The following is a 25,315-nucleotide window of genomic DNA, read 5'->3' as shown; positions in this document are numbered from 1 at the left end:
CATGGGAAGTTTTAGGAGGCGTGAAACTGAGCCAGAGCAGGGGATTAATTTAAAATACAATTCGTTTGGGGGGGGGGAGGACTTTTGCGATACCGGTCGGTATGGTATCATAATTCGGTGAACGAAATGCCTTCCTCGAGGAGGTGAAACGAGTTGATTCAATAAAACCGTGAAGGAAATTAGGCAAGAAGATTTCTGCTGTCTTTAACGATTTTTAATTTCGACTGCCAGTCAGAATAATAAATTGTTAAATTAGACACGAACGATCGCACTTTGGAGGGGCGTTAAGAGGTAAATTTTTTTTGCGGCAACAGAGAGGAAAACTTTATGGTGTCGGAATTTGCCAAATACAGCGAACAATGTTTGATTTGCTTCCGAGCGCTTGCATCACTTTTGTAATTGTTTGCTAATGTTTGAACCAGCCGGAATAATTTATCACGATTTTAGCTGGTGTTGGAAGAAAAGTGGCCACTTAGGTTGTGAACAAAGAACTAAACGGCTAAAGACAAGCCATATTTTATTCCTGGTTGTTTGCGACAAGGATTTGTTGTTTGGTCTTTTATTCGTCACTTGAATGGATATATCTAACAAAAATCTGTAACGATTTTGTTTTAATCACATAATAAGGGAAATCTCAGTAAAAAAAATCAAAAATTAATTACTGTTAAGTTAAGTGAGGGAAGCCCCCCACATACGCCCACGCAATTCATTTATCTAATGCAATATAAATTAAAATTATTGTAATCTTCCTGTTGTTGCCTGGCTTGCTGCACGCCAGCAGCTCTGAATTACTCAAACAAAAAAAAAGAGAGAGAAAAAAGACTTGACTCATTCCTTCCCGTCCGGTTTGTATTAAGATAATTGGCTTACCAGAGTTTTCTCGTCCATTTTATTTCTTCGGGGTTGTTGTTTTTCGCTTCCTCCTGTATACTCTCGCTAGATATTTCCTGTAGAGCTGTACAGATCAAGATACAACGTGATAGTGTACGGGAGGAGGGCTAAAAAAGTGGAAACAACTAGTTCACTTTTTCCCCGTGCTACTCTCCAAGTTTCACTTAAATCTTGGAAACAATCTCACTTCATGAAACTCGGGCACAGTACCGGTAGTTTCGCTCATGAACTGCGCAAGCCGCGGGAAAAGGGGTGAAAAAATGCCACGAATGAAGCGCGGCGCAAAACAGCTTATCTCCGGGGCTGCTCTGCTACTGGCGTGCACTGGGTGGTGTTTGGTCAGTGGTTCTCCACCGGCACCACAAAAACTGTAGCTTTTAGTTGAGCTTAGCTCGCTGGAGCCAAAACTAGAAATGCGCTTCAACTTTCTTTCTTATCCTTATCTGGGTAATTCACTTTTCCAACCGACTTTTTCGTTTTTCTTGGCGGCGTGTTCCGGTGTGTGTTTAATTTAATTTCCTGCCAGAGCAGTTTGTTTCATCAGTAGCGGGGTTGCTTACCTGAAAGTAGGAGAAAAAAAAAACAAATTAGATTGGGTGATTGTTGTTGCGGTCGGATTAGGTCTGAGTATAATTGGACTTGGTTTGAAGTGTGCGCTGGAATCCAATGTGGCAGTCGTGGTTTGATGGGAGAAGGTTTGGTTCAGACAAAATTTAATTCAATTTTGGAAATTAGGAACAATTTACAACAATGAAGATATGTGAAATACCTTTGAAACAGATCATCATTGCATTGCCACACCTTGCATGCTACAAATCGATAATAATTGATCTGTTCCGTAGGACCGAAACAGCCATCATCAGCCACTGTTTGTAGTGGGTACTACAGTATCATGCTTTGCAGTGAGTAGAGCCTGCAAGCAAACAACTCGCAAAAAAGGTGCTTCATACCATTACTACGAAGCAGACACTAAGCCTGAAGCCTGAAGAAGATAAAAAATGCACGGCAAGTTTGATAAAAACAAAAACCCATTCTTCACTGCGGCATGAGCAGCAGCCAGTTAGCTCGTCGAACAGTTTGATCTAACCCGAAAGAGCGCTCCCGATTGGGTTCCGTAGTTCGTCCAAAGGGTTGAAGGTTGTGGTGTGGTATAGTTGGAAAAAAGTTTTCAATCTTCGGAGTGGCAGTATCGATGATACAATGAACTCAACAATCTAAACATCGTTAAAATGTATAAAATCAGCTAAGAATTGAAATATTCTTGAATCTTGAAGTGAGATTTGGTCATTTTGAATCATTTAATCGTCATTCGTACCCAGTAATCAAAATTTTCAAATTCAAAATCTTTGAAATTGTTGAATTCCAGGAACCCTTGGTCCAACAACCAAGGAATCAATTGTAATAATTAAAATACGAAAGTTTCAGTTGTGTGAAAATTGTTGATTTAGTGCCAAATTATCGTCATTTGCGTAAAGTGTTACTGTTCTTATTTCGACTGAAGCGCATCGAGGTTAAAAAAGTCTACGGAAATGCTTCTTCAAATAAACAAAGGGAGCGTGATTGGTACAGTTGTTTTAATGATGGTAATCTCAATACTGACGGTTGTCCGTGTGAAGACAGGCCAAACACCTTCGATGACACTGAATAGGAGTAATCCTTTAATGATGGTATGGATCCCGAACGCAGAAACAGCTCGCTCCGGAATTAGGAGTTACCCTCCATACCACTTCCAAGCGATTGCATGTTTTGGGAATGATTTACAAGTAAGAAACATGGGTTTCGTATGATCTAAAGCATAGAGACAACCTACTCCAGCGGCAAAAAAATTGCCCCCACTCCTCCTCCTCCATCTCAAATCCGGGCCTGCGAAAAAGTGATTCTATTGCATGACAACGCTTGGTCTCATACTGCCAAAAACGTTAAAACTTACATATAAATTATCAAATGGAAAGTCAAAATGGCATCTCAGATCGACATCCGGCCTCAAAGTCGTTCGAGACTGTTTCAGATACCGGAAATCGATTTTAAAAATCTGGAGTTGCCTTCCGGTTTGTGAGCTTCATTCGGATGCCGCAAATACTCATATTTGATGATATTCAGTTACTTGTGGCTGTTTTTCAGAAACAATAAGTCACCATTCACGATTAAATCCAGAGTTGATTTCCAGCCTCTGGGCATCAGGTTTGTCGTTTCTCACCAGAGAATTATTAGCGTGTAGGAGAATATCTCTCACTAAGGATACAACTGCTTTCACACTGGTGAGCAAATCGACGCACGTGCTTGAAGAGAGCAGCGAATTATGTGTATTTGAGGAGCTTACTATAAGGCCAAAGCCCTTTTCCGGTTAATCGAAACGTCTGCTGCTACCGCGCTGTTGTTGAGTTATGTGACCAACCGGGTAGATGATTTGTTTAAGCCGGAAGCAAATTCGGAAAACCAGCTGATACTGGTGTAACCCGCTGCTGCTACTGCCACAACCCGTTACGTTACAATGTTGGACTGTCCGTCTGGTTCACCTTCCGCCCAATGAATTTACTTATTTTATCAGAAACACTCTTTTATAGCCGAAGGGTGCTAATCAATAGGCTCCGCCTTTTTGCAATGTTTCATCACATTCTCTCATCTTCTTTAGACGAAATATTTCACAATTCGCATTTAATTTTTGTATTCAGCGTAAACAAACGATCGATGGTGCTCTTACTTACGAAATTATATAACCAGTGTCGTGTTGCGGTTTGGAACATCAAGCGATTTCTTTGGCTCGATGTTACGTGTTGCATCATATTGCAACTGAGCGTGCGTTTGGTCGTGCTGATTGATTGAATCAACTTCAAATTATTTTTGTAAAGTCGAATTATCCGCCTTTCTTGAGGCGTTTTAACAAAGCAGTTTGCTGTTCAGAATCTGATATGCTAATTGCAGTTTTTGTGCTCAACAGTGGGGGAAAAAGGCACTCTGACAACACACACTATAAAAGCTGTTTTCACACAAAGTAAATTAGACTGCCGCAGTAGAATTTGATTGCTTGGATCCAACACAGAACGTGATATTGCCAGAATAAAGCAAAGTTTCATCGTGGGGAAGAAAGCCGAAGCCCTTAACCGGTAAATTGAGCCGTTTGTTACTACCACGGTGCTCCGGCGAAATGTGACCAACCGGAAAGTGATTTGTTTAAGCCGAAAGCATATTCAGAAAGCCAGCTGATACTGATGCAACCTGCTGCCGCTACTGCCGCTATCTGCTACGCCCTGGGTAACTAGATATACTATTCTGTCGAACTTTTCAGGGAAACCAGTAATTCTCGTTTCTTGACAATTTTGGATAGTACAATAGTTCGCACAATCAAACAACATTTTTTGCATTTGGGCGGATGCGTGTATATTTTTCCAATCGTTTGCTGGTTAGTGATTTCACCAAAGTCCTTCTAAAAATTAGCTTGGGCACTAGAGGGTTAATTTATCTATTTTGATATTCAAATGCTTAAAGAGATCTTATTTATTCTTTTGACTTCCTCAGTCTTCTATAAAAAGAAATACACGCCAGTCTAGTCGAATCACCCGACGTTTCGGTCCTTTTTGTGACATTTCTCAAGGTAAATTTAGTCGTGTCGAATTTGTTTAAAATGTTGTTAGGGGACATCCACATACCACGTGGACAGATTTTAAACGATACCGATAGATTTGATCTAATTCTTTTAGTTTAAAGGTAAAGTTGTTTTGACGACCGCCTTAAAGTCAAAAGTAGAGTTTCTAGAAAAAGTGATTTAATAGACCAAAGACATTAAGAAGCCGCAGAAAGACACATAGAAGTTCGAGGAGAAACAGGCGTTAAGTAAACAAGCAACAGGACCCCGTAATTTTACCCTGAAACCAACGCCAACGTACACTACCAACTTTGCCACCTTCGCGACGTCGCCATCACCACTCGCTGTGAATCTACCGTCACCAGTCGTCTGGGATCTTCAATTTACATCCCGAGATCACTGCTGCAGGATACAACGGCCGATCTCGCTCAGCCACGACCATCCGGCGAACAACTCGTCCTCGTGTTGCAGTTCCGACAAGAAAAAGGTTTGGAAAACACACCGAAGTGAGAGGTACGAGTAGGGGAACGAAATGTGATGATAGAGAAGAATAAAGGGAGAAGCTCTCTAAAAGAAGGTCACGCGTGTTTTCTTGGCAATAATCTAACCTAACTATGTCGACCCTGAGCACACTGTTTCCAAAGGTACGAAAACGTGATCGAAATTATTGTGACCCAAAAACATTGACTTTAGAGCCGTGACATCTTCAGTAAAGTTGTTCCATTAATTATTCTCCATGTTATAGAAGTTGCAATTCCATGATTAATCCACTCAACAGTGAGAAACGAATTTTGCTTTTCTCATTTTGGAATATAAAAATCCTTTTTTTTAGCAAAGTTGTAGCAAATTTTAAAAGAAACAACTTTGTGGAAGACATCATGCTTCTATCTATCTATTTAAATGGACTTTTGTGGAGTTTTCTATAGATTACTACCAAAAATCTTTTTTTGCTATTTAACTTTTTATAGTGATTTTGTACAATTTTTAATGTTCTATAAAATTGTTTGCTACAACGAAACAAACAATATCTCCGAGGAAAGTTTATTTTTGTCTCACATATATTTCTGGTTGTTGACGGTTTTTACTAGAATAATGCGCCAATTTACACTTATTACTCTTGGCTCAAAAAAAATTTTTTTTTGAGTCAAAGTGTCTTCAGTAAAGTTGTTCTATTAATTATTCTCCATTTTGTTGAAGTTAGAGTTTTGTGATTAATCTACCTAAAAGTAAGAAATGAGTTTTATTTTTCTCATTTTTGCATGTAAAAATCCACTTTGTTGAGTAAAGTTTTAGCACATTTTTTAACTTTGTCGAAGACACTATACTTGTATCTGCTAATTTAAACTATTGTGAAGTTTTCTCTAGAATGCCCTTTAAAATATTTTTTTTCAATATAACTTTTTATAGTGATTTTTTAAATTTTTTTAATGTTCTAAAATGTTGTTAAATATAATAAAACACACAAGTTTACCGAAGAAAGTTTATTTTTATCTCTTAAGTTTATTTAGTTATTAAAGATTATTATTAAAAAAATTCAGTTAATTATTTACAAATATCTGCCCAGGAGACAGCGAGAGACAAATGCCTATGTCTGGAATAAATGGTGTTTTACTTATACTTAAATAAAGAAATGGTTTAGTCTGCAGATATTTGCAGATTTTTAAGATATCTGTTAGTAACTTAGTGCATTGTTTTAATAAAAATTAACAATAACCAATGATATATGAAAGATAAAAATAATATTTCTTCGATGAAATTGTTTGTTTTGTGATAGCAAACAACAATGTAGAACATTGAAAAATTGTAGAAAATCACTACTAAATGTTATATTGAAAAAATTGATTTTGAGTGGCAATCTCCACAAAACTCCACAACAGTCCATTTAAAAAGGGAGATAGAAGTATGGTACCTTTGACAAAGTTGTTTCTTATAAAATGTGCAACAACTTTGCCGAACAAAGTGAATTTTTTCATGCAAAAATGAAAAAAAGTAAAATTTGCTTCTCACTGTTAAGTGGATTAATCACAAAATTTCAACTCCTATAAAATGGAGAATAATTAATGGATTTACTTTCCTGAAGGCATTATGGTTCTAAAATCGATTTTTTTGGGTCAAAATAATTTCGATCACGTTTTTGCAGCTTTGGAAACAGTGTACTGAGGCTTGATAAGGGGTTTTCAAGTTTGATCTATCTATCCCGGTAGTTACAGGTTTTCGCTTTTAATTCGGAAAAATCTGCAGCCGAGGCACGTCGATTGATTGTTGAAACTGGATACGTGAAAACACTTGTTGGAAAAAGTTTCAAGGCGCAAAAATGGTGATTACAAAGTCTAGAGCTGGGGAAGCAATTCGAAGCAACGATAACTGTTGCGTATGAGTCAAGCGTTACAGGAAAAATGGCCACAATACAAGAAAAGTGATTCTGTTACACGACAACGCTCGATTACATGTTGCTAATGTTGTCGAGACGTGTCTGGAAACGCTGAACTGAGATGGTCTACTTCATTCATCGTATTCTTCTGAACTCGCTTCATCCGATTACGACCTCTTTCGATCAGTAGATTGGGAAAACAGCGATGGACAGTATTTTCACAAATGAGAAAGTAAATATTTCTACAATAAAAGAATTATAAAAACTTTAAGTTGCAAATTGCAAGGCGAAGGCCATATCGGAAATTCAAATTTCAATCTAAAGAAATAAATAAAAACGTGTTTTCAGAATGTAGATTTATTTCACTGGACGAGCATTGTAGTGATTATTTGAAGATAAAGATCTTCCGATTGAAATGAAAAAAAAAAAAATAAACTCAAAAAGACAATAGGTTCAATGAGCAAATAAATAAACATAGAACTTTTCAGTTAAACACTCATTAAAGCTTTTCGATTTGTTAATTTAGATTTTTAGCTCGTTCAAATTAACTTCCACTCATAATAAATCCCACAGTCCCGGAGCCCAATACTGTGCACTGAATTTTAACGTCCTCCAAGGAATCAACCCTGATCCATGATGTGCCAACATGCGCAACACTATCGATGGTGGTGAATTTTTCCAATTGCTGCCGCTAGCGACTAGTGTCGAGACTAGAGCTATTCAACCCATCCTTAGCCACTCTATGGTTGATGCAAATGAAGCCAAGCCGAACGGGCGGCGGCAAGGTAAAGCTTGGCAGATCCCATGTTGCCCTTTAAACACGACCGGGAGTCCTAGCGCGCGCTCACGCGTTCGCATGGCTAAGTGTTATGGGCGTATGTTTTAAGCCTATAAATTTCCCATGTTCGTCAAATAGGATACCGAACGACAGCGAGGTTCAAAGCGGGTTTGTGTTGATCATGTAAAAAGATTGTAATCGTAGATTTTCAGTAATCAGATTTTGAACTACAGGCCAATTAGTTTGATTCAAAAAAATAGAAACTGCAAGTGTAAATATTACTTTAACTACGCGGGGTCAATGAGAAAGACTGAATCATCATGGTAGGGAAATTAACGATAGTGAGAACTGGAACGTGCTGACCGATGGCATCTTTTTTACCACCAGTGTACCTCTACTCTCGTGTTTGAACGATCACATCCGCGTGTGCTTCCGGTCGGACTGTGAGCTTTTGATGCATGATGGCTGCTAGTTGCGAACTGTGTGTTGTGTTTATTTGGAGCACTAGAGCATCGAATTCGGAAGCTCTAGCGCGTGTATGCGAACCAGTATTTGAATAATCAATCGATATCCATTTAGGCACCCCATCGATTTCGTCGTCTAACATGCGTCGCCGTATGCGATGGTAGGTCGCGGTGCAAGCAGTAAGCAGCAGGATTGTCGAGATTCTGGATAGATGTACACAACTAAATGGTTAGTGTTGAAGTTTACAGTAAGTGTCAATGTGCTAGGCTAGTAGTCTATTTGCACAATCGGCTTATTGGGGGCGGGCAGGAGGGAAACGTTCCCACGGATGCGACGGAATGCAACGAACACGAATCTGTCGGCAGCGGGTTGGAAATTCAATGCAAGCAATCGGTAAATGCTCTCGCTAGAGTTAGGGGGTGATGAAAAGTATGTTCTAATTTTGAAATTGCCATTTCGTCAGAGGATACTTTCGCGTACGAGGGTGGTTCGACGATATGTCGTGATAATGGAAGGTTGCTAGATTGAAATTACCTTGCGATGCTGGAATCGGACGAAAACAACCGGAGAAAGTTTCACCATTCTGAAGTTAGTGGTTTGTGAAGTTAGCTAATGAGTAGATTTTGCTCAACGAGATAATTGGATGTCGACTAGCATTGAAGCAAGCGAAAACGAGAACGTAATTTACACAAACAAAATTGTTCGTTCAACGTCAGCTTTGTCAACAGACTCAATTACGTTGAATGTCGACTGCAATTCCATCACATTCAACGAAAGTGTTGTATACAATTGGAAAAAGACATGAGTACCAATCCCAATCTCCAACGAGCAATTTTGTGTATCATAGCTAAAAGCCACTCGTCAAATCAAATCCACTTTGCGTCCACCTGTGCTTCCAAATCACCTGTCATCAATTTGAGCTTGGTGTGATACGGAAGATGTAAGGCGGGAAAAAAGGAATCCTTTGGTGGCACAGTAAGTTATTACCACACTTGAACGTACAACATTTTTCACCATTCCGCCGGGTTGGGCTTCTTTATCTCACTCGAAAGCCAGCATCAGCGTCGACCACTCTCGTTTGAACCAAGATGATGGTGATGATGACGACGATGACGGAACGGGGTGACAAACGGTGTTTTGTATAAAACGGCAGGTGGTGTAGAGTAGCGGAAGCGTTGGCAGGCGCATTTCATTTCTGTCTGATAGCGAGCAGAGCAGTGTGACAGTGATAATGAGGATTATGAAGAGGATGATTAATCTACACACATACACTCACTCACGACGTGGATATCCAGTTGGAACGCGGGGCGGCAGTTGATGGACAGATAGAAAAAGGGGTGCAGGTACTAACTCAGTCAACGTCGTGCGGAAATGGTTTAAAAATGGGTGGCAAATACGTATGTAGCAGTGTTTCATGTCCGGACGGAGAAAACTGGGTGTTCTTGATCAGTATGATAAAGCGATGAGAATTGAAGTGCTTTGAAGAGTACTTGCCGGTGCTTATTTAATGTATCGTCGTTTAACCACATACTGGGCATTATTTATATGATACCATGAATCTGAGCAATCCGATTATGTTTGAGCCACGATTAGCAGGATTACTGTTTAAGAAAATGGATAAAAAAGACTGATAATGTATAATGTATTCTCAATTGCTCAACGTCAATCAATCATGCGGTCGTATCTCAAACACAGCCCCTGTACTTTTCCATCCAAAAATAGAACGCTGCCATGACCCTTCTTTAAAAATTATTTAACCGTGATTGCACTTCCTGTTTTACGCGTCGGCACCACTTTTTACTCACTCGGTTCTTAATTTGCATCCAATTTGCGTGAAATCTTGCTGGCCAACCCAACGATCGTTTTGGATGGAGAGGATGGTTTACGGCATATATTTTTCCGCTGAATTTTTAATCAAGGACACCTCCCGCGCAGGCTTACTTTTGGGCTTCCGTCCGAAACGGTTTTCTTTCTATCTGGAGCCGAGAGGAGGGAGATTAAATATTTTACTATCTTTATTACGGCAGCTGACGTCAGTTGCGATGTTCTCTGCGTAACGCGATTTACGTGGTTTGGCTGACGATAAACATTTTTGCGCTGCTACAGAGGTGCGGTTAAGAAGTTGTAATTTTTATCACTTTGTTTGTCTACACCGGTTCTGTAAGCGAAAAATTACAGGCAGGTATATGTTATATCAGGGGAAACCTGTCCCAAGTACCCCGCAAAGCATCACATATTTTAATTTCTTTTCGTTAGAACTTCTCAAGACTACCTCTCAGTAAATATTGTTCCAGTCGAACGTTCGTTCGAAGGGGTTCTCACTTATCTGCCGGTTGTTTGCTACGCAAACACTCCTGTGTTAAGTTATGATCACAAATCAGCAAATAGAATATCTTTTCCAGAGCCAGCTTCCGAGCAGTTTAGGATAAAAAAAAAATATTCGTGCGCTTCTTTATTGCTCCTAAAGAAGCAACCGAAGAACGAAAACACGTGACAACAGAGTTATAAATTTTACGGTTCCTCGCTTGTTACTTTTCCTTTCTGCCAACCACCTTCACGCACCGAAAGCGACGGTTTTTTTCTGGGTTGTGATCCAGGGTGCGTATCAAAAATCGCACACCACCGCCTAGTTTTTTCCCAAAGTTTGTCTGACAACAGTCGAGCGCGGCAGCAATTTGTTATCACAGGCTACTCGGAGGGTTATTTTTTCACCCGAGTAGGCACTTCCAGGAGCATACTTAATCTCCGAGGTTTAATCAACATACACCACTATTTTTCGCGGTTGAAGCTCGAGCCTTACCTGTCTCAAACTCACCCGTTTTTTTTTTCTCCTGTGTGATGGGTTATCTTTCATCCCTGTGGGAAACGTTTTCAGACCACTTCGTAGGAGGTTTTAGAATACTTGATAACCAGAGCAGTGCGAAGAATGCTAGCTCTGGTGATGAATGTGAAATGCAATTTTCGTTCGCTCAAGTGCAACTTTTGCACGTAGCACATAAATAGAAGGCAGCATTATGAATAAAAAAAAACGACCGATGGCAAGCCGAAACGGCAATTTCTGCTATCGAGGCATGTCGCTTGTGCAAGGACTCTACGAGTGGCGAGGGAAGCAAATAATGTGCATTAAATGTGCTCATAAATTTTATTTCATAATACTGTGTGTTCTCTTGTTGTTTAATTAGATCTGTGCAGCACCGACGACAGCTTCCATAGCTCGGCAAAGATAAATATGTGGGAAAGGATGTTAGAAGCTAGCATGTGCCCGTTACCACCGGTAATCATGCGATAGTTTCACGTAAACCATTCTAACGAAGATGTTTCTTATGGCAATCACGAAGTAAGGCGAGGATGTAAGAGACATATTCCTACGTTCTAATACTTCACACAGGCAGATTGGTACCTTGGTGCTGTTGGAACTTTTATCATCCTGTGACATATCACTTTAGCACCTGAAGAACCGGACGAGTGTGGATCGTGCAATCCGGTTCCGGTAACGAGAGGTCGGAAATTTAATACCCGTTAATTCCTCTGTACGTATAGTTAGGTTTTATATTACATTGTTTAGCAACACACAAACACACTCGGAAAAGCTCAGTTTATCACTGATTTTATCCGTTTGATAAGACAATCATCTTCAGTTTTATGTGATGATGATGCAGCGATATGAACTGCACAGTACCAAAAAATGAAATCTACAACTTATACAAATGAAAGCACATAACGATTTCTAGCACATAAAGTGAATAATATATACAATTTCACACCGTTAATAATGCACAATACAGAATCGTTTTAAGCCATGTAAATTTGTATGTTAATTGATATAAACTTAAAGCTTCGAATATAAATATGCATGCAAATTCACAATATATTCATTTACTTTGCATGTGAATATAATACCACACGGAATATTACATGGTTTACAATGCTCCATTTATGTGCATTAAAAGTGATGTAAATTTTTTTCACTGTGTGCTTCCGGTAATGGCAGTGAAATAAGTATAAATCCACGAACTTGCATCTGATTATATGCTCCCATAAACGGAGTTGAAGTGATACTTTATTAGCGCACATCATAAACGCAAGATGTACGCTGCAGGCACCGCTAATGAACGTAATAGTATTACTCAAGATTTACGGTTGTTTGCCAATTATTTCATCATCACAGGTATGCTTCATTTACATCCTATTTACCCGAATAATGATAGACTAGACTATTCAAGTGCGATCAGTAATTTTAAGCTCGCAGAAAGTTTCGAACTGAATGATAACAGTGCAGTCTTCTCTTAAACACTGCGTGATGAGTGTCATATTCAATCGTAGTTTTTTTATTACTCAAAACAGTTGAGTGAAATATTTCAATCTCAGGTGTGCAATATTTCACTACAGCCAGCATGCTTGTCATTCTCCTCAGTATGTGAAAGGAGAGGAGAAAAAATTCACCGCGCACTTCCCTTCCAGTATGTGCCTGCGTGCAGCAAATGCTTTCACCCAGCTAGCTGGCATCTCTGTTTTATTTGCTTTGCTCCGTTAGGAGCTAACATCACTGCGGATCCGCAATTTGCGGGCCCCATTGACAGATGCTATGTTAGGCGTATGAAAAGTTGCGGTGATATGCTATCTCGTTTACACACACGCTGAGATGTTAGTCCTCGAAACATGGCGGGATGCCAGCTAGCTGCTTTCACCGCACTGCTTCTTTCTCACTCCAAAGTGTCTCAACTAGACAAACACACTTCCAGCTCACCCCACATCTGATAGAAACAAGAGGGGTGAATCACTCTACAGAGAAAACGCAGAAGTGCACAACCAGCGATGCCAACCTTTTTTCATGAAAAGCTGGAGAAATTCAAAATAAAAAACTAGAGAAAACTGGATATATAAATTTGAAGCTTTCATTTGATTTTAGATTCAAAAATGCTGCACCGTATTATTGCATGTAACCAAAAAGGCTGAAAGAACATTTTTTGCTGATGGAGTTGATAGTCACTGGCGTACTTATAATTGGATTTCGATTAAAATTTTTCAACCGAGGGGCATGAATACACAAAATACTGAAAAGACCAGACATGTAATGGGAATGAGTTAAAAAAATGTGGTGATGAACAGAAAACTGGATAAAACTGGAACAATTTTCAAAAACTGGAAATATTTAACCTTCAGCTGTTTCGCTGGCGATCTTCAAAAAAACTGGAGATGTCCAGGAAAAACTGGAGGGTTGGCAACGCTGTGCACAACAGTGTCCACTGGCGAGTAGTCCGGAAGGTGAAAAAAAACCTACCGGGCAAAAATGTAGTCCTCGTGTAGCTACGAACGAATTCCACCAGAGTGAATTCGACCGGCACGAGCGGCACGAGCAACGCAGTCTATTTTTTTCCTCCCAATCTCTTTTCCTCTTCTGCCATGCTCAAGAAACCAACTGTGTAACGCACCGCAAATAGCTCTGCAGTGTAATTATTGTGCGTGATGTCCACACGTGTGAGAAAGTACACCATAGTTCATTGTCTCGCAATAGAGAGATTTCAGATTTCACCGCAGTGCGTTCAGGTAGCTCAACAGATAAAAATCGTTTGTCGCTCTCTTCTAGCATGAGCGTATTGATTTGCTCTTTAGTGTGACGGCAGTTGTCTCCGCAGTGCGAGGTGTTCTCCTGCACTCTAGAGGTTTACTGAGGAGAAAAGACAAGCATGACAGCCAGTGCACAAATTGTTTAATTTTAACTTATTCTCGAGGAGAGAAATCCGTTTTTACTTCAAAAAACTACATGCACAATTATTACAAATTGAATTTCAAATAGAACATTGATCTATACCTTAACAGTTCCTAATCATTAAACGGTGTTTTATTTATTGTACAATTATTAAAATAATAGTAATAAAATAACAATACTTAAAAAACAGCACATTCATAACATTAGAAAAGCTCAGAAAACCAGCTGAAGCAAAGACAAAAATTCAGAAAATTTAGAAAAAAAACTGAAACAGTGCACCAGTAGTAAGTGTAGGACGATTTTAACATATTTAAATTATGATAAACCAAACTGAGAGACATGATAAACACACCACTTCGACAAGTTAGTGACTTTATTGTTGCATTATATACTTTCGGTTGTATGAAAATGTCAGATTTTGTCGTTCATCGTTATTTGCGGAAGGTATTACATTTCGCATTTCATTCCAAAAAAAAAACGACAACTGGAGTGCATCGAGAGTTGAAAAATTTTGAACATCTTTTTTTTGTCCGTGAACAAAACATGAAGGGGTTTCTTCATCGCATCGTGCCGGGTGATGGAAAATGGATTCATAACAGCAACTCAGAGAAAATAAATACATGCGGTTGTCAGTTCGACCAGATCGGTGTTATTTATTATGAGCTATTAAAATCAAACAAAACCATCGCTGGGGAACAGAATGGACTTGTAGTCCTGACGCGAATAATCAGATCATTGCGCGAAAACAGCCACAGCATGAGCAATGCAAGAAAATGTGATACTACTGCATGACAACGCTTTGCTTCATACTGCCAAAGACGTTACATCTCTCATAGAAACGTTCAAATGGGAAATCATAGCTCACTGCTAGATATTGTGCCGCCTGAATATTGTTGGTTCCGTTCGATGAGACAAGGTTTGGGAGATCAGCAGTTCTGCTCATATAAAGACATCGAAAAATAGCTTGATTCGTTAAGGGACCATCCAATAATGATGTCACGCAAAATTTGGCAATGATGCAATAATCATAGTTTTGAGTTGAACTCTGTGATATGGCTATGTGTCTTTTTTTTAGTTGAAATTTAACTAAACCCCCCCCCCCCCCTCCCCATAGTCACAAAATGTCACAATAATCTAAAAACTCATAGTGGGAGAGGGGGTATTGTCGAGCGTTACGATTTGTTACATAGGGGAGGGGGAGGTGAGATCAGCGTTACGTAACACGATAACTCTGGAAAGACTTTCCTAAAACGAGCATTTTTACCAGGAAAATTCTTCTACACTGGGGTCTTTTTTTACGCGGTTGATTGAACCGCTTTTTGGGAGTGAGATTAGGTGTACTTATACTGAACTTATTTGATACCGCGTACAAATAGGCTCACAAATCACATAAAAATAATCCGTATGAATGTAAAAAAATCGCGCTTAATAAAACGAATAAAAATAAACCGCGTAAAAAATACCCAGTGTACAGCGTTACGGAATTTTTATGAGGGAGGGGTAGGGGGTAGGTGTTGGCGTTACGTTTCGTTACATATGGGGGTCCAAAAATTGGGCTTTTGCGTTACGTAATTTATGGATGTCGCCTAACTTATTTCCGCAACTTATATCTTTTATTTGAAAAAAAAAATAAGAACAAACAAATTAAAATAACAAAATTATTGATTAAGTGAAAAATAGACAGAAGTAAACAAAAACACAAGAAATTCAAAAGTTGGATAAACTTACGAAACAAACTAAGAATCCTGAAAACAGAAGTAAAAGAACGTTCAGAAATATGAGAAATACAAATTTCATTAAAATGTAAATTTTGCAAACTTTGAAAAATGGAAAAACTTGGAATTTTAATATAAGGAAAATAAGGAACAGAAAAAACCTGATAAAACTGAAACAAAAATCAGCTTAACCAAATAAAACCAACCAAATGAAAAAAAAAACCGAAAACAGGAAATCAAAATTGAAAATACAGGTCGGACTCGATTATCCGGAGACTCGATTATCCGGGGGCTTGATTAACCGGGGTTCGATTATCCGGAGAAAATGGTTCGATTATCCGGAGTATTTTTTTCTGTATTCCTATTACGTACTTTTGTCTTCCGGGTCATTGGGAGGTTCGGGGTTGTTCACAATTGTAGTGGTACAAGCCCCGTTCCGCTTAGGCAGTTCGTTTTTGGCAGCTTTCTCGTCGTTCCTTCAACCAATTCTTACCCAATAACCTCCAACGCAAGGTATTATGGTTTTTTGTTGCCAATGAGGACAACCCCTATTGATAACCCGGTTTCGGATTTATGGCAGGAGCAGATTCCTGTAATATAATGGCCATGATCATTGCAGTACTTAGAGCCACAAGCAGGTCTGTCCCGGTTCTGTTCCGGATACTCTTGAAATCCGCAAAGTAGTCCATATCGAGCGTCTAGGTCGTTATAGGTCACTCAAGAAAAAGAAAAAAAAACATGAGTGTTGTTTTATTTCGTGTTTACACCTTCGAGGTAATCAATATAATATAATTTATTATTACGTATATATGTGTAACAAACGCCGACAAATAGTCTAAAGACAATTTTTAATTTTTTTCGTTGGCACATGCATTGTATACAATTTATTTTGATAGAAAACTCATTGTTCTAGATGAGAGACATTGAAAATTTAAATAAAAAAATGGCTCGATTATCCGTAGCGAAATGTTTTACAAAACTCCGGATAATCGAGTCCGACCTGTACAAGTTTAAAAAATTAAGGCAAATAGAAAAACTCCATCCATCTCAATCTTAACCCTCTGGTGCCCAGTGCTGCCTTTAGACGGTTTTCAGTGAAACCTCTCAAAAGCCTCAATCAATACTCAGAATATGTTTAGAAAGTTTCATAATGATTTTTCCGAAGTCCGTCTGAAAATAAACTTGGGCACTAGAGGGTTAAGGTTTGAGAAAAAAATTGAAAAAAAAATTATCAGAGCGGAAAAATCCTTCGTTTAAGATAACCTCAACAATGAGCAATCATTTGAAGAAATGAGGAAACGTAAAATATAAAAGTCAATGAAAAGCTTAAGTCACAAAACATTGAGTACTGAGAAGCTTAGACATCAGCAAATTCGGTAAATTGAATTTTGATAATTGTAAATAAAGCAATAAAGAAAGATGATTTTATAGAGAAAACAAAAATTCTAAAAACGGTAAACTGTGAAAAAAAAAACAAAAATAATACGAATGCTGAAAAATTAGGAAACCAAAAAGAAAAACTGGGAAATTAAAAATTTTGAGGAGTTACATATTTAGGCATATAATGTTGAAAAAATAAAACGGAAGTCACTATCTTGGAGTAGATTCCCGATCACTGAGTGAAATCTCGTTTCCGGGGATACCCACATTAGGCTGTATTTGGTAGCTTTAAGCTGTTTTCCGGAAACCGGAAGTCGAGTGCTCTATTGGAAATTAAACATATTTCTACAGCCAAAACGGTTTGTTTGATTGACATAGTGTCTTCGGAAAAATTGTAGATAACAAATTTGTCCTTCCAAAAAAATATACCCCTCGAAAAAATTTTTTTTTGTTTCAAAATATTGTCATTTTTTTTCTTGATTTCTCCATGATCAGATGGTTGATCAGGTTTCATTGTTTAAGTTATCTTTCATAGGTTCTATAAAAAAAATAGTTTTTTAAAAAATTGGCTTTTTTAGATGAATAGTTTTTAATTTTTATTTTTACTTTTCTTCGCAAAAAAATGTGTGTATATTTTTTTCGGAAAGACAAAATTGTTATCTACAACTTTGCCGAACACGTTGTCCCGATCAAACAAACCGTTTTGGCCCTAAAAATATTTGTTATCATCAATACTTTCCCAAAACAGCATTGTTAAATAGCTTCTCAAAACTGAGTCGTGTTCCAAAAAATCAAATATATAGCACAAAATGGCCCATAGAAACATCTATGCAAAGTTTCAGCTAAATCAAAAATGGTCGAAAAAATTGGTTGCCCTTTTTTGTGGAATTGCGCCCTTGTTTTTAGTTCTAATTGATCGACATCTGTGTTCAATCTAAGGCTCTACATTTTTAAATAATGGCATTGTAAAACCACAATTTTTCGCATTTTGGTGGACAAACAGCTAACTTTCCAATCGATAGCTGTAAAAATCAAAGAAATCCGTTCAAAATTGACTGAGCTAAAAGCACTTGAAGTTGTACAATTCTCATGACGATCCCGGCGTTTCCGGTATTTCAATTTGCATCTTTTTTCAAAATGTTGCCGAAAGACGCAATTCTACGTCAAAATTAAACATTGCAAGAGAAAACAAAAAAGCAAACTGAGATATCGAAAAGTGCAAACAACTGTCAAATTTCAAACAACTTGCCATATTTCAAATTCGCATTTAAATACAGTTAAAATTTCAGTTGATTTGCATACATTCTCGATGTGTCCAATAGTGATAATTATTGCTCCGAAGATTTCACTACGAGCACTTTTTCTAGTATATTAAAATTGCACCGAAAACTTTCCAACTAAAATTTCACAGTGTGTTTGATGAAAAAATCTAATACGATCCTGTATGTTTCGATTTCCTACATTGTAAAATTATAGAAAATCATTTTTAAACGATCTTGGTTGTTATTAGTTTCTGAAGACTGTTTCAAGACACTGAATATACGCAGCCTCCTTAATATTGGAATTGAAGGAGGCGCCTTGTTAGTTACAGAAGCAGTCAATCTGATAATAAAATTTTGCCGTGATTTAATGGATTTCCTACTAAGGTACGTTTAAATTTTGACTGGCATACCACAAAGATTGTCAAATAAGAATAATCGATGTTATCAAAAAGTTAAATACTTTGTCTGTTCAAACAAAACACTCAATTTTAATTCGAATACCATTGAATCCGCATTTATCCTAGTTAACAAAGCATCCCGTTGGCAGCATTTTCCCGTCCACCTTCGCCCTCTTCATAGGACACAAAAGTTGATCCAACAAATGTATATATCGTACAAACCGCGAGGTTATTGTCATGCAGCAGTTGTGGAACAAAAGTTCCGTAACAATAACCACTCTCAAGTATCGCAAAAATACCCGTCGTCGAGGACGATGACGACGACTGGTTGATTCTGGTCGTCAGTGTCAGAGGACGTCCTTCCGCTCTGATCCGCCTCCCCCCCCCCCCCGGCTCACACTGGACCCAGCGAACGACCACAGGAATGAATGGATAATACAAAAACAAAAATGCAAGTGACAATATCAAGTCACAGAGACTCGCCTCGTGTCGTGGCAGCCTCCTGCATTGTCGACATAATTCCTGCTGCGTGCTTTGACACAGCCGGTTGCATTTACAAACTTGAGCACCGCACCCCCCCCCCCCCCGATCCTGCCCTCTTCAGTCTACACCGTAAGAGAGCGGGAGAGATGAATCTACATATCAGAGCCCGCAGGAAACCTCTCGAAATGTTTTTAGCCTCTCAAGTGCACTCACAGTTACTTGTCCTGTTGTTTTGGTTCCACCATTCATCGCCCTCCTATCTGACTTTGGTAGCCTACTTACGAGGGTAGATACGACACCCTCAGCCCTCTGGTGGAGGAAATCATTCCAATATCCTTTCCCGAGGTAATGCAAACATTCGCACAGGAGTCTCAGCGAGAAAAATCCGCTTTCGCAATTGTTTACTTCTCTCAACATTCGGCGTACAACGCCGCGGTAAGGGGGAAAGGCTTCAACAAAAGACGACACCGCCACCGCCGGTGCGGGGTACGAAGTATTGTTTTGCGATCATTTAAATACGTTTCAACCGGGTAACATTTCAACTTCAACTTGTACTGAAGAAGAATGTACAGAAAAAAAAAACGGAAGTGAAGAAGAGTAAACAGAGTGAAAACCTTTATAGAACTCACACAACACTCGCAGCCCAGCTGCTGTCGTGACAGTTGAATGTGGAAAGAAAGTCAAAGATTACTTAAGAGATAAAATATGTAAAGTACTCGCTATTTACTTGCCGGAGCCTGGATTCGATATTTAGGTTGGCGCTGGCGGATGGGAGATCGTGTATGCAAACAACCTCTTTTTTTTTGTTTTAAAATATTCTGTTTCACGCCTCGTTCCGCCTATTGACATTGCTTGATTCAAAGGTTCTTCAGTGTCAAATTTTCGATGTTTGCAAACACCATCCCGTGGTGATTGGTAGGACAGTAGCTTGATTCTCTAAATCGGAGCACACAGGGATGGTTTTGTGTGATATGTGGAAGCCTCTAGGATTACAATAACTGTTTCGGTTAGACATTTGGATACAGTCTGTCGAACTCACCGAAGAACTTATTCGTGATTACCTCGAACGTATCAAATAAAATGAAATCAAGCGCAAGCATCGTTTGCTTTATCGTGCACGGATAGAATAAAAGGTTGCAAAAACGGTAGCCCAGTCCGTGTGTCCGAGCTCGGCTTCAAAGGTCACTTGAGGAAACAAAGGGCTTCGCAAAACGATAGTACGTGTGCCACAGAGGCTACTGCAGGATAGCGCAATCGTTACTGGACAGGAAAGTCCCTGCTTTTTGTTCTGGTCGTGCTAGCGGAAAAAAAATATTGAAACGGTTGCCCTCTACCCATTCGACCATTTCGATTGGGAGATCTCTATAAAACCCCGAATTGAGAGATCGAAAAGAATGCTTTTCGAAGCCGGAAAAAACGGACAAAACATGTTGCAAATTTCGACTGTACGCTGCCCGACCGCACATGGATTCGTACGCTCTTTTGTGGGCCCACGTCTTTTGACCTGCTGCTGGGGCTGACTCTCGCCTTTGCCGCTTTCTCTCCTTTCACATCAGGATTTAATACGATCCGGACTGATTGTGCGATGTTTATGCTGCCCAGGGCAACAAAAATCCTGCCGGCCGACTCCCTACTCGAGAAGCGGTAGAGCGTCGATGCCGATGACGATAATGATTATGATGATGATGATGATGACGCCGGTGATGATTATGCTCGGTCAAGCGCAGCGAACCGTTCGTAATCTCATAAAGGAATCGCAGAATCGGAAAACATACCGAACAACCACGCGCTCTGCTGTCCGATTTTTCCTTCACGGTGGTGTGGCATCCGTTCCGTAAAAGGGAGTGAATTTTGGTCGAATGAAAATGGGCGAAAAAAAAACGAATCGAGAAAAAAAAAGAAAGCCCCAAATCCGGTGATCACAAGGGGTGAGAAAATTGCTTTCATCTGATAAGCATCGGACCGAAAGGGATGGGCGGTCGAAGGGAAGAAGAAAAAAAGGGTCAAAATATGTTTTTATTGTTATCGATGTGTGCCGGATGCGCTTTGCCGTTTGTTGCTGTTGTTGGCTAAATTGCAGGGAATTTAGTTTTGTTGTTGTTGTTATTTTCGCTTTTAGACGCTAGTTGGTTCGGATTTATTATTCTTTGATTGAGGTAATTATGATTAGACAAGATGGAAGCTCCGTGGATTGAAGTTGTGGTATTTTTATTATCTCTGCGCTTGAGCTAGGCTTCATCTGTTATTTTTTTTCTAGCTGGCAATCTAATCGAGTTTTATTTGATGTTAACATTTGTGTTTTACGATTTTAAGTTAAATATTGTTATGTTTATAAGTTAATTTTAATAGTGGAACTGCTCCATTATCCATATCATTAAGTCGATATTCACGAAGAATTGACGGATTAAACACCATATTTTCACGAAATCATTGAACAAATGAACCAAAACACGCTTACGTGCTCTTATGGAATCGTTCAGCATTGTATATTTAGTAAACTTAGCAAGAATAACCCTGAATTTTTTAAACAAACCATTTTTCACAACGCTTCCATGTCCATCTCAAAACTTGAACTACTGCTCAATTATTCATCTCATGACGCCTCTATATTCATAACACTGTTAATCATGAATGAATCACATTATCATGAATGAACGTAGCCGCAGCCCGTCGTAGTAGGTTACCTAGATATCCGCTGTAGTTGTTTACGTGCTAAACTGGTAACCTAGATAACCACTGCAGTGCTGTCGATTTATGTAAATTATGTTGGAATAATTTAATATTTTCAGTATGATTTTTTCGTATTAACAGAAAATGATTTGGCAACTTTTGATTTTCTTCAACGCAGTGAAAACAGATAGAATTACATACAGTTGAAATTTAGGAATTGTAGAAATTCATCTCATATATTTTTGCGAATTCAAGCTTGTTTTTGGAAATTCGAAGTGAACATTTCAAAGAATCAAGTATTCTTAGTGTAGTGAGTGATTTTGTTCAGTGATTAAAATAAAAAAGTGGTCCGCTAGTGATGAAAAAGCTTTGGTTGGGTGCTGAATGAGTCCCGTTGTAGCCGTATAGAACAATGCGCGGATTTTGTTGTCTGAGGTAGGTGATTGAATTAAATGAGTTTTCGAGTGCAGATGCCTCACTATAATATCAAATTTAGAGCTTTTAAGTTAGTTTTTGAGAATTCTAAGTAATGAGAAATCTAAAGGGAATTAAAAAGAATTTATTCCATGAATAATCAGATTGGTTTAGTGAAAAAATATGCGTTTTTTCTTGTTTTCAATTGTGTTTTCATGTTGTATGAGATGAATTAATGGGTTGAGATGAATTATGGAGCAGTTCCCCTACGCGAGTTTATTATAAATGTTGTGAAACGCATCAAAGTGCAAATACGTTATGATAAAATTCGAAACAAAAAAAAAGCCTCTTTTGAAAGCTTTAACTCCATCAGTCAATATTATTTCCCGAAAAATATATCTTTTCAATCAGAAGTGGTGAAAGAATATGAACAGGAACATTTTTATCGTAATTTCACATTTAGACTGTGTAAGTGATGATTTGTGCAATAGTTTTTGACTGATTATGAGTCTTTTGAATTGAAAATTGTTTTAGTAAACTTATTTTTGATTGTGTTATATTTTCTGGATGTTTGTCATGACATCAGTTTTCTGGGATGCGCGTGGGATAATTTTCATATATTATATTCCAGAGCTCAAACTATAGAAAACCTACAGATTATAGTTTTTTAAACTATTCCTGTGAATTTCGGTGCCCCTAACAAAGATAACTTTTTCAAAGGCTTAAAAGAATTCCGTATGCAAACTTAGCAGCGACAATCCGGCGAGCAATTGCTCTGCGGCCCTGATGCACTACTACATTTACTAGGGGCACCAAAATTCACAGGAATGAGTAAAAACTATAATGTTTTTAGGGCAACTTACTTTAGCTTTATGGCAACTTTTTTTTCGTTTTTTTGTACACCAGTGTTATTTTCAAACAGGAAGAAAAATATATTGTCCGATCAAAAGTGGTGAAAGTGTATATAAGCTAAGTGCTTTTCGAATAAAAAGGAATATTTGATCTTTATCGTACACCGCAAAATGCTCAACAATTTGTTTCAATTCAAGCAATTTCCCTTAATTTTTTGGACCTTCCAGCTGGTCTTGAGGTACGATGCTGGCCTAACAAGCCAGTCGTCGTAGATTCGAGTCACGGCTCGGGAGAGACTGTTGGTGTCAGTAGGATCGTAGCTTTATTTTATTTTACTTTTTCCCTAATTTTTTATTCACCAACAAGGCATCAAATTGCAGGCTTTTCCCTACTCCAACAGAATTTTTGGCCCCGTTATGCTTTTTGCGATTGCGATTATTGTTATCAAGAATAAAAAAACGGCATCAAATTAGACTGCGTAAGTGATGATCCGTGCAATAGTTTTTGATTGAGTCTGTTGGAGCGATTCGTATAAGAATATTTATTTTGGATTGTGTAATGTTGCATTTCTGTATTTTTCGTTATGGCATCGGTTTTCTGATATGCGCATGAGAGAGGTAACCAATTCCTGATGGAAACCTGACTGAAAAGGGGGCTCGTACGCGGTTGCTTTCCATGTTAGGGGCGGCGCACAACAGCGCCTGACCCGGATTAAACGGCTATCTACAATGGAAGCCTTGTCGCGAGGCTAGGTATCGTAGCTTCAGTAAGATAGCATACCGAATAAGAACTACTACGAAAAATCCAGATAATAATACGGATAGGACAATAAATATTGAACAAAAACAAAAAAAAAGTTCTGATTAACAGAAAACTATTATGTTTTTTTTTATTTCGAAAAAATGATATTAACTTGAGGAGGGTGATACTGAAAAACAATTTTAAATATTTTTGTTTTGTTACGAGATTTCCGAGTGCCTTTTCCTTAAAAGACATGCAATTACCCGAAAAATTATCTATGACATTATTTTGATAAGCTTTTGCTCAGAAGAATATTTTTACGGTACATCACAGAATTTTTTAAAATCCTACGTCATAAACTGTACATAAAATGTATCATATTACTTTTAGCGAGTTGTGCTAGTTTGTATTTCTATATTAGTTGTCATGACATCGGGTTCCAAGGATGCGCGTGGGATAATTTTCGTTATTCTGGTCGACAAAACCGAAAAAACTGCTGCACAAAAGCTCGAAATAGCTGCCCTAGGAAGATTATAGCTTTTCAACCATTCCCGTGAATTTTGGTGCCCCTAGCCCTGACCAAAACGCGTGAGAGTTTGCATAGTAATTGCTCGTAAGGTTCGTCGCTTCAACGTTATGTTTACGAGAAAACTCGGTTGAGTCTGTGAAAAAATGTTAGAGGAAACCTAGAATCTTTCTTTTTTTCCTCGTTTGAGCTTTAGGGCCACTGCGATCAACTACAAGTTATGTTTTAAATTATGAACAATATTGCCATTAGGTTCCAAATAAAAGCTGGCAAAACTTAAATAGAAAATTCGGAAATAATCTGGTTGTTGCGTGTATCATTATTTCAGATCAATTGCGAAATTTTCAATGCAAAGTTGGAAGTGATGACCTTTTGACATCGCAAAAATCTGGCCTATTAAGATCCATGTGGTTTTACAACTAAGGTTATCATCCGTGAGGATTTAAACTTGTTTGTCAAGAAAAAGAAAATAATTTTTCAACTATACGTATACCTTTAATGCGCTCTCTGAAAACAAATGTTGAATCGTTAATAAGTCCCAAGTTCTTAACTTTTTCAGATCAATTAGAAATATCCCTTTCATTTTGAAAATGGGATTGGCGTTTGGCTTAAGAGAAGAAGCTCTCGGCTTATAGGGAAAATGATCAATTGAGTTTTGGAAGAATTGAAATTTTTCACTTTTGTAACTAGGAAGAGATCTAGGCTGACAGACTTTTCCTTGCAACCTGGAGGTAATTTGTGCAACCTGGAGGTATCTTCTTCCCATTTGACCGTTTCTATGTGAGTTTTAACGACTCTGGCAGTATGAGACCGAGTGTTGTCATGCAGTAGAATCACTTTTCCATACCTCTTCTCGTATTGTGGTCGTTTTCCGCGCAGTGCTCGACTCAGTCGCATCAATTGAAGCCGATACTGTTCCCCAGTGATGGTTTCGTTTATTTTCAACAGATCATTATAAATAACACCGTCTTGGTCTCGCAGCATGTATGTTCGACCGACGACTTAGAAGCTTGACCATCTAATGGAGGGACATTTAATAGATTTTTTTTTGAAAATTTACTCTTTGATGCAGGGGA

At 38.5% G+C, this 25,315-nt stretch overlaps 1 protein-coding gene across 42 annotated transcripts in view; it reads right to left on the bottom strand.

The window, feature by feature from the left end:
* LOC129722556 (protein muscleblind) overlaps positions 1-25,315 on the bottom strand; it is a 745,426-nt gene that overhangs the window by 200,786 nt on the left and 519,325 nt on the right. For 2 of the 42 annotated variants that reach the window (XM_055676095.1, XM_055676101.1), the window contains exon 2: positions 871-1,451. The exons of 38 other annotated variants lie outside the window; for them this stretch is intronic. In XM_055676095.1, coding sequence (XP_055532070.1) covers positions 871-888 — 18 coding nt within the window. In that variant the 5' untranslated portion in view covers positions 889-1,451. Of the gene's footprint in view, positions 1-870; positions 1,452-25,315 lie in introns of those variants that run through there. 2 more of the 42 variants (XM_055676096.1, XM_055676108.1) reach the window with 2 other exon arrangements.

This window comes from Wyeomyia smithii, chromosome 2 (assembly GCF_029784165.1).
Source record: "Wyeomyia smithii strain HCP4-BCI-WySm-NY-G18 chromosome 2, ASM2978416v1, whole genome shotgun sequence".
NCBI classification, from domain to species: domain Eukaryota; kingdom Metazoa; phylum Arthropoda; class Insecta; order Diptera; family Culicidae; genus Wyeomyia; species Wyeomyia smithii.
The sequence above is the reverse complement of the archived record's forward strand: the minus strand, read 5'-3'. Positions and strand labels throughout refer to the sequence as shown.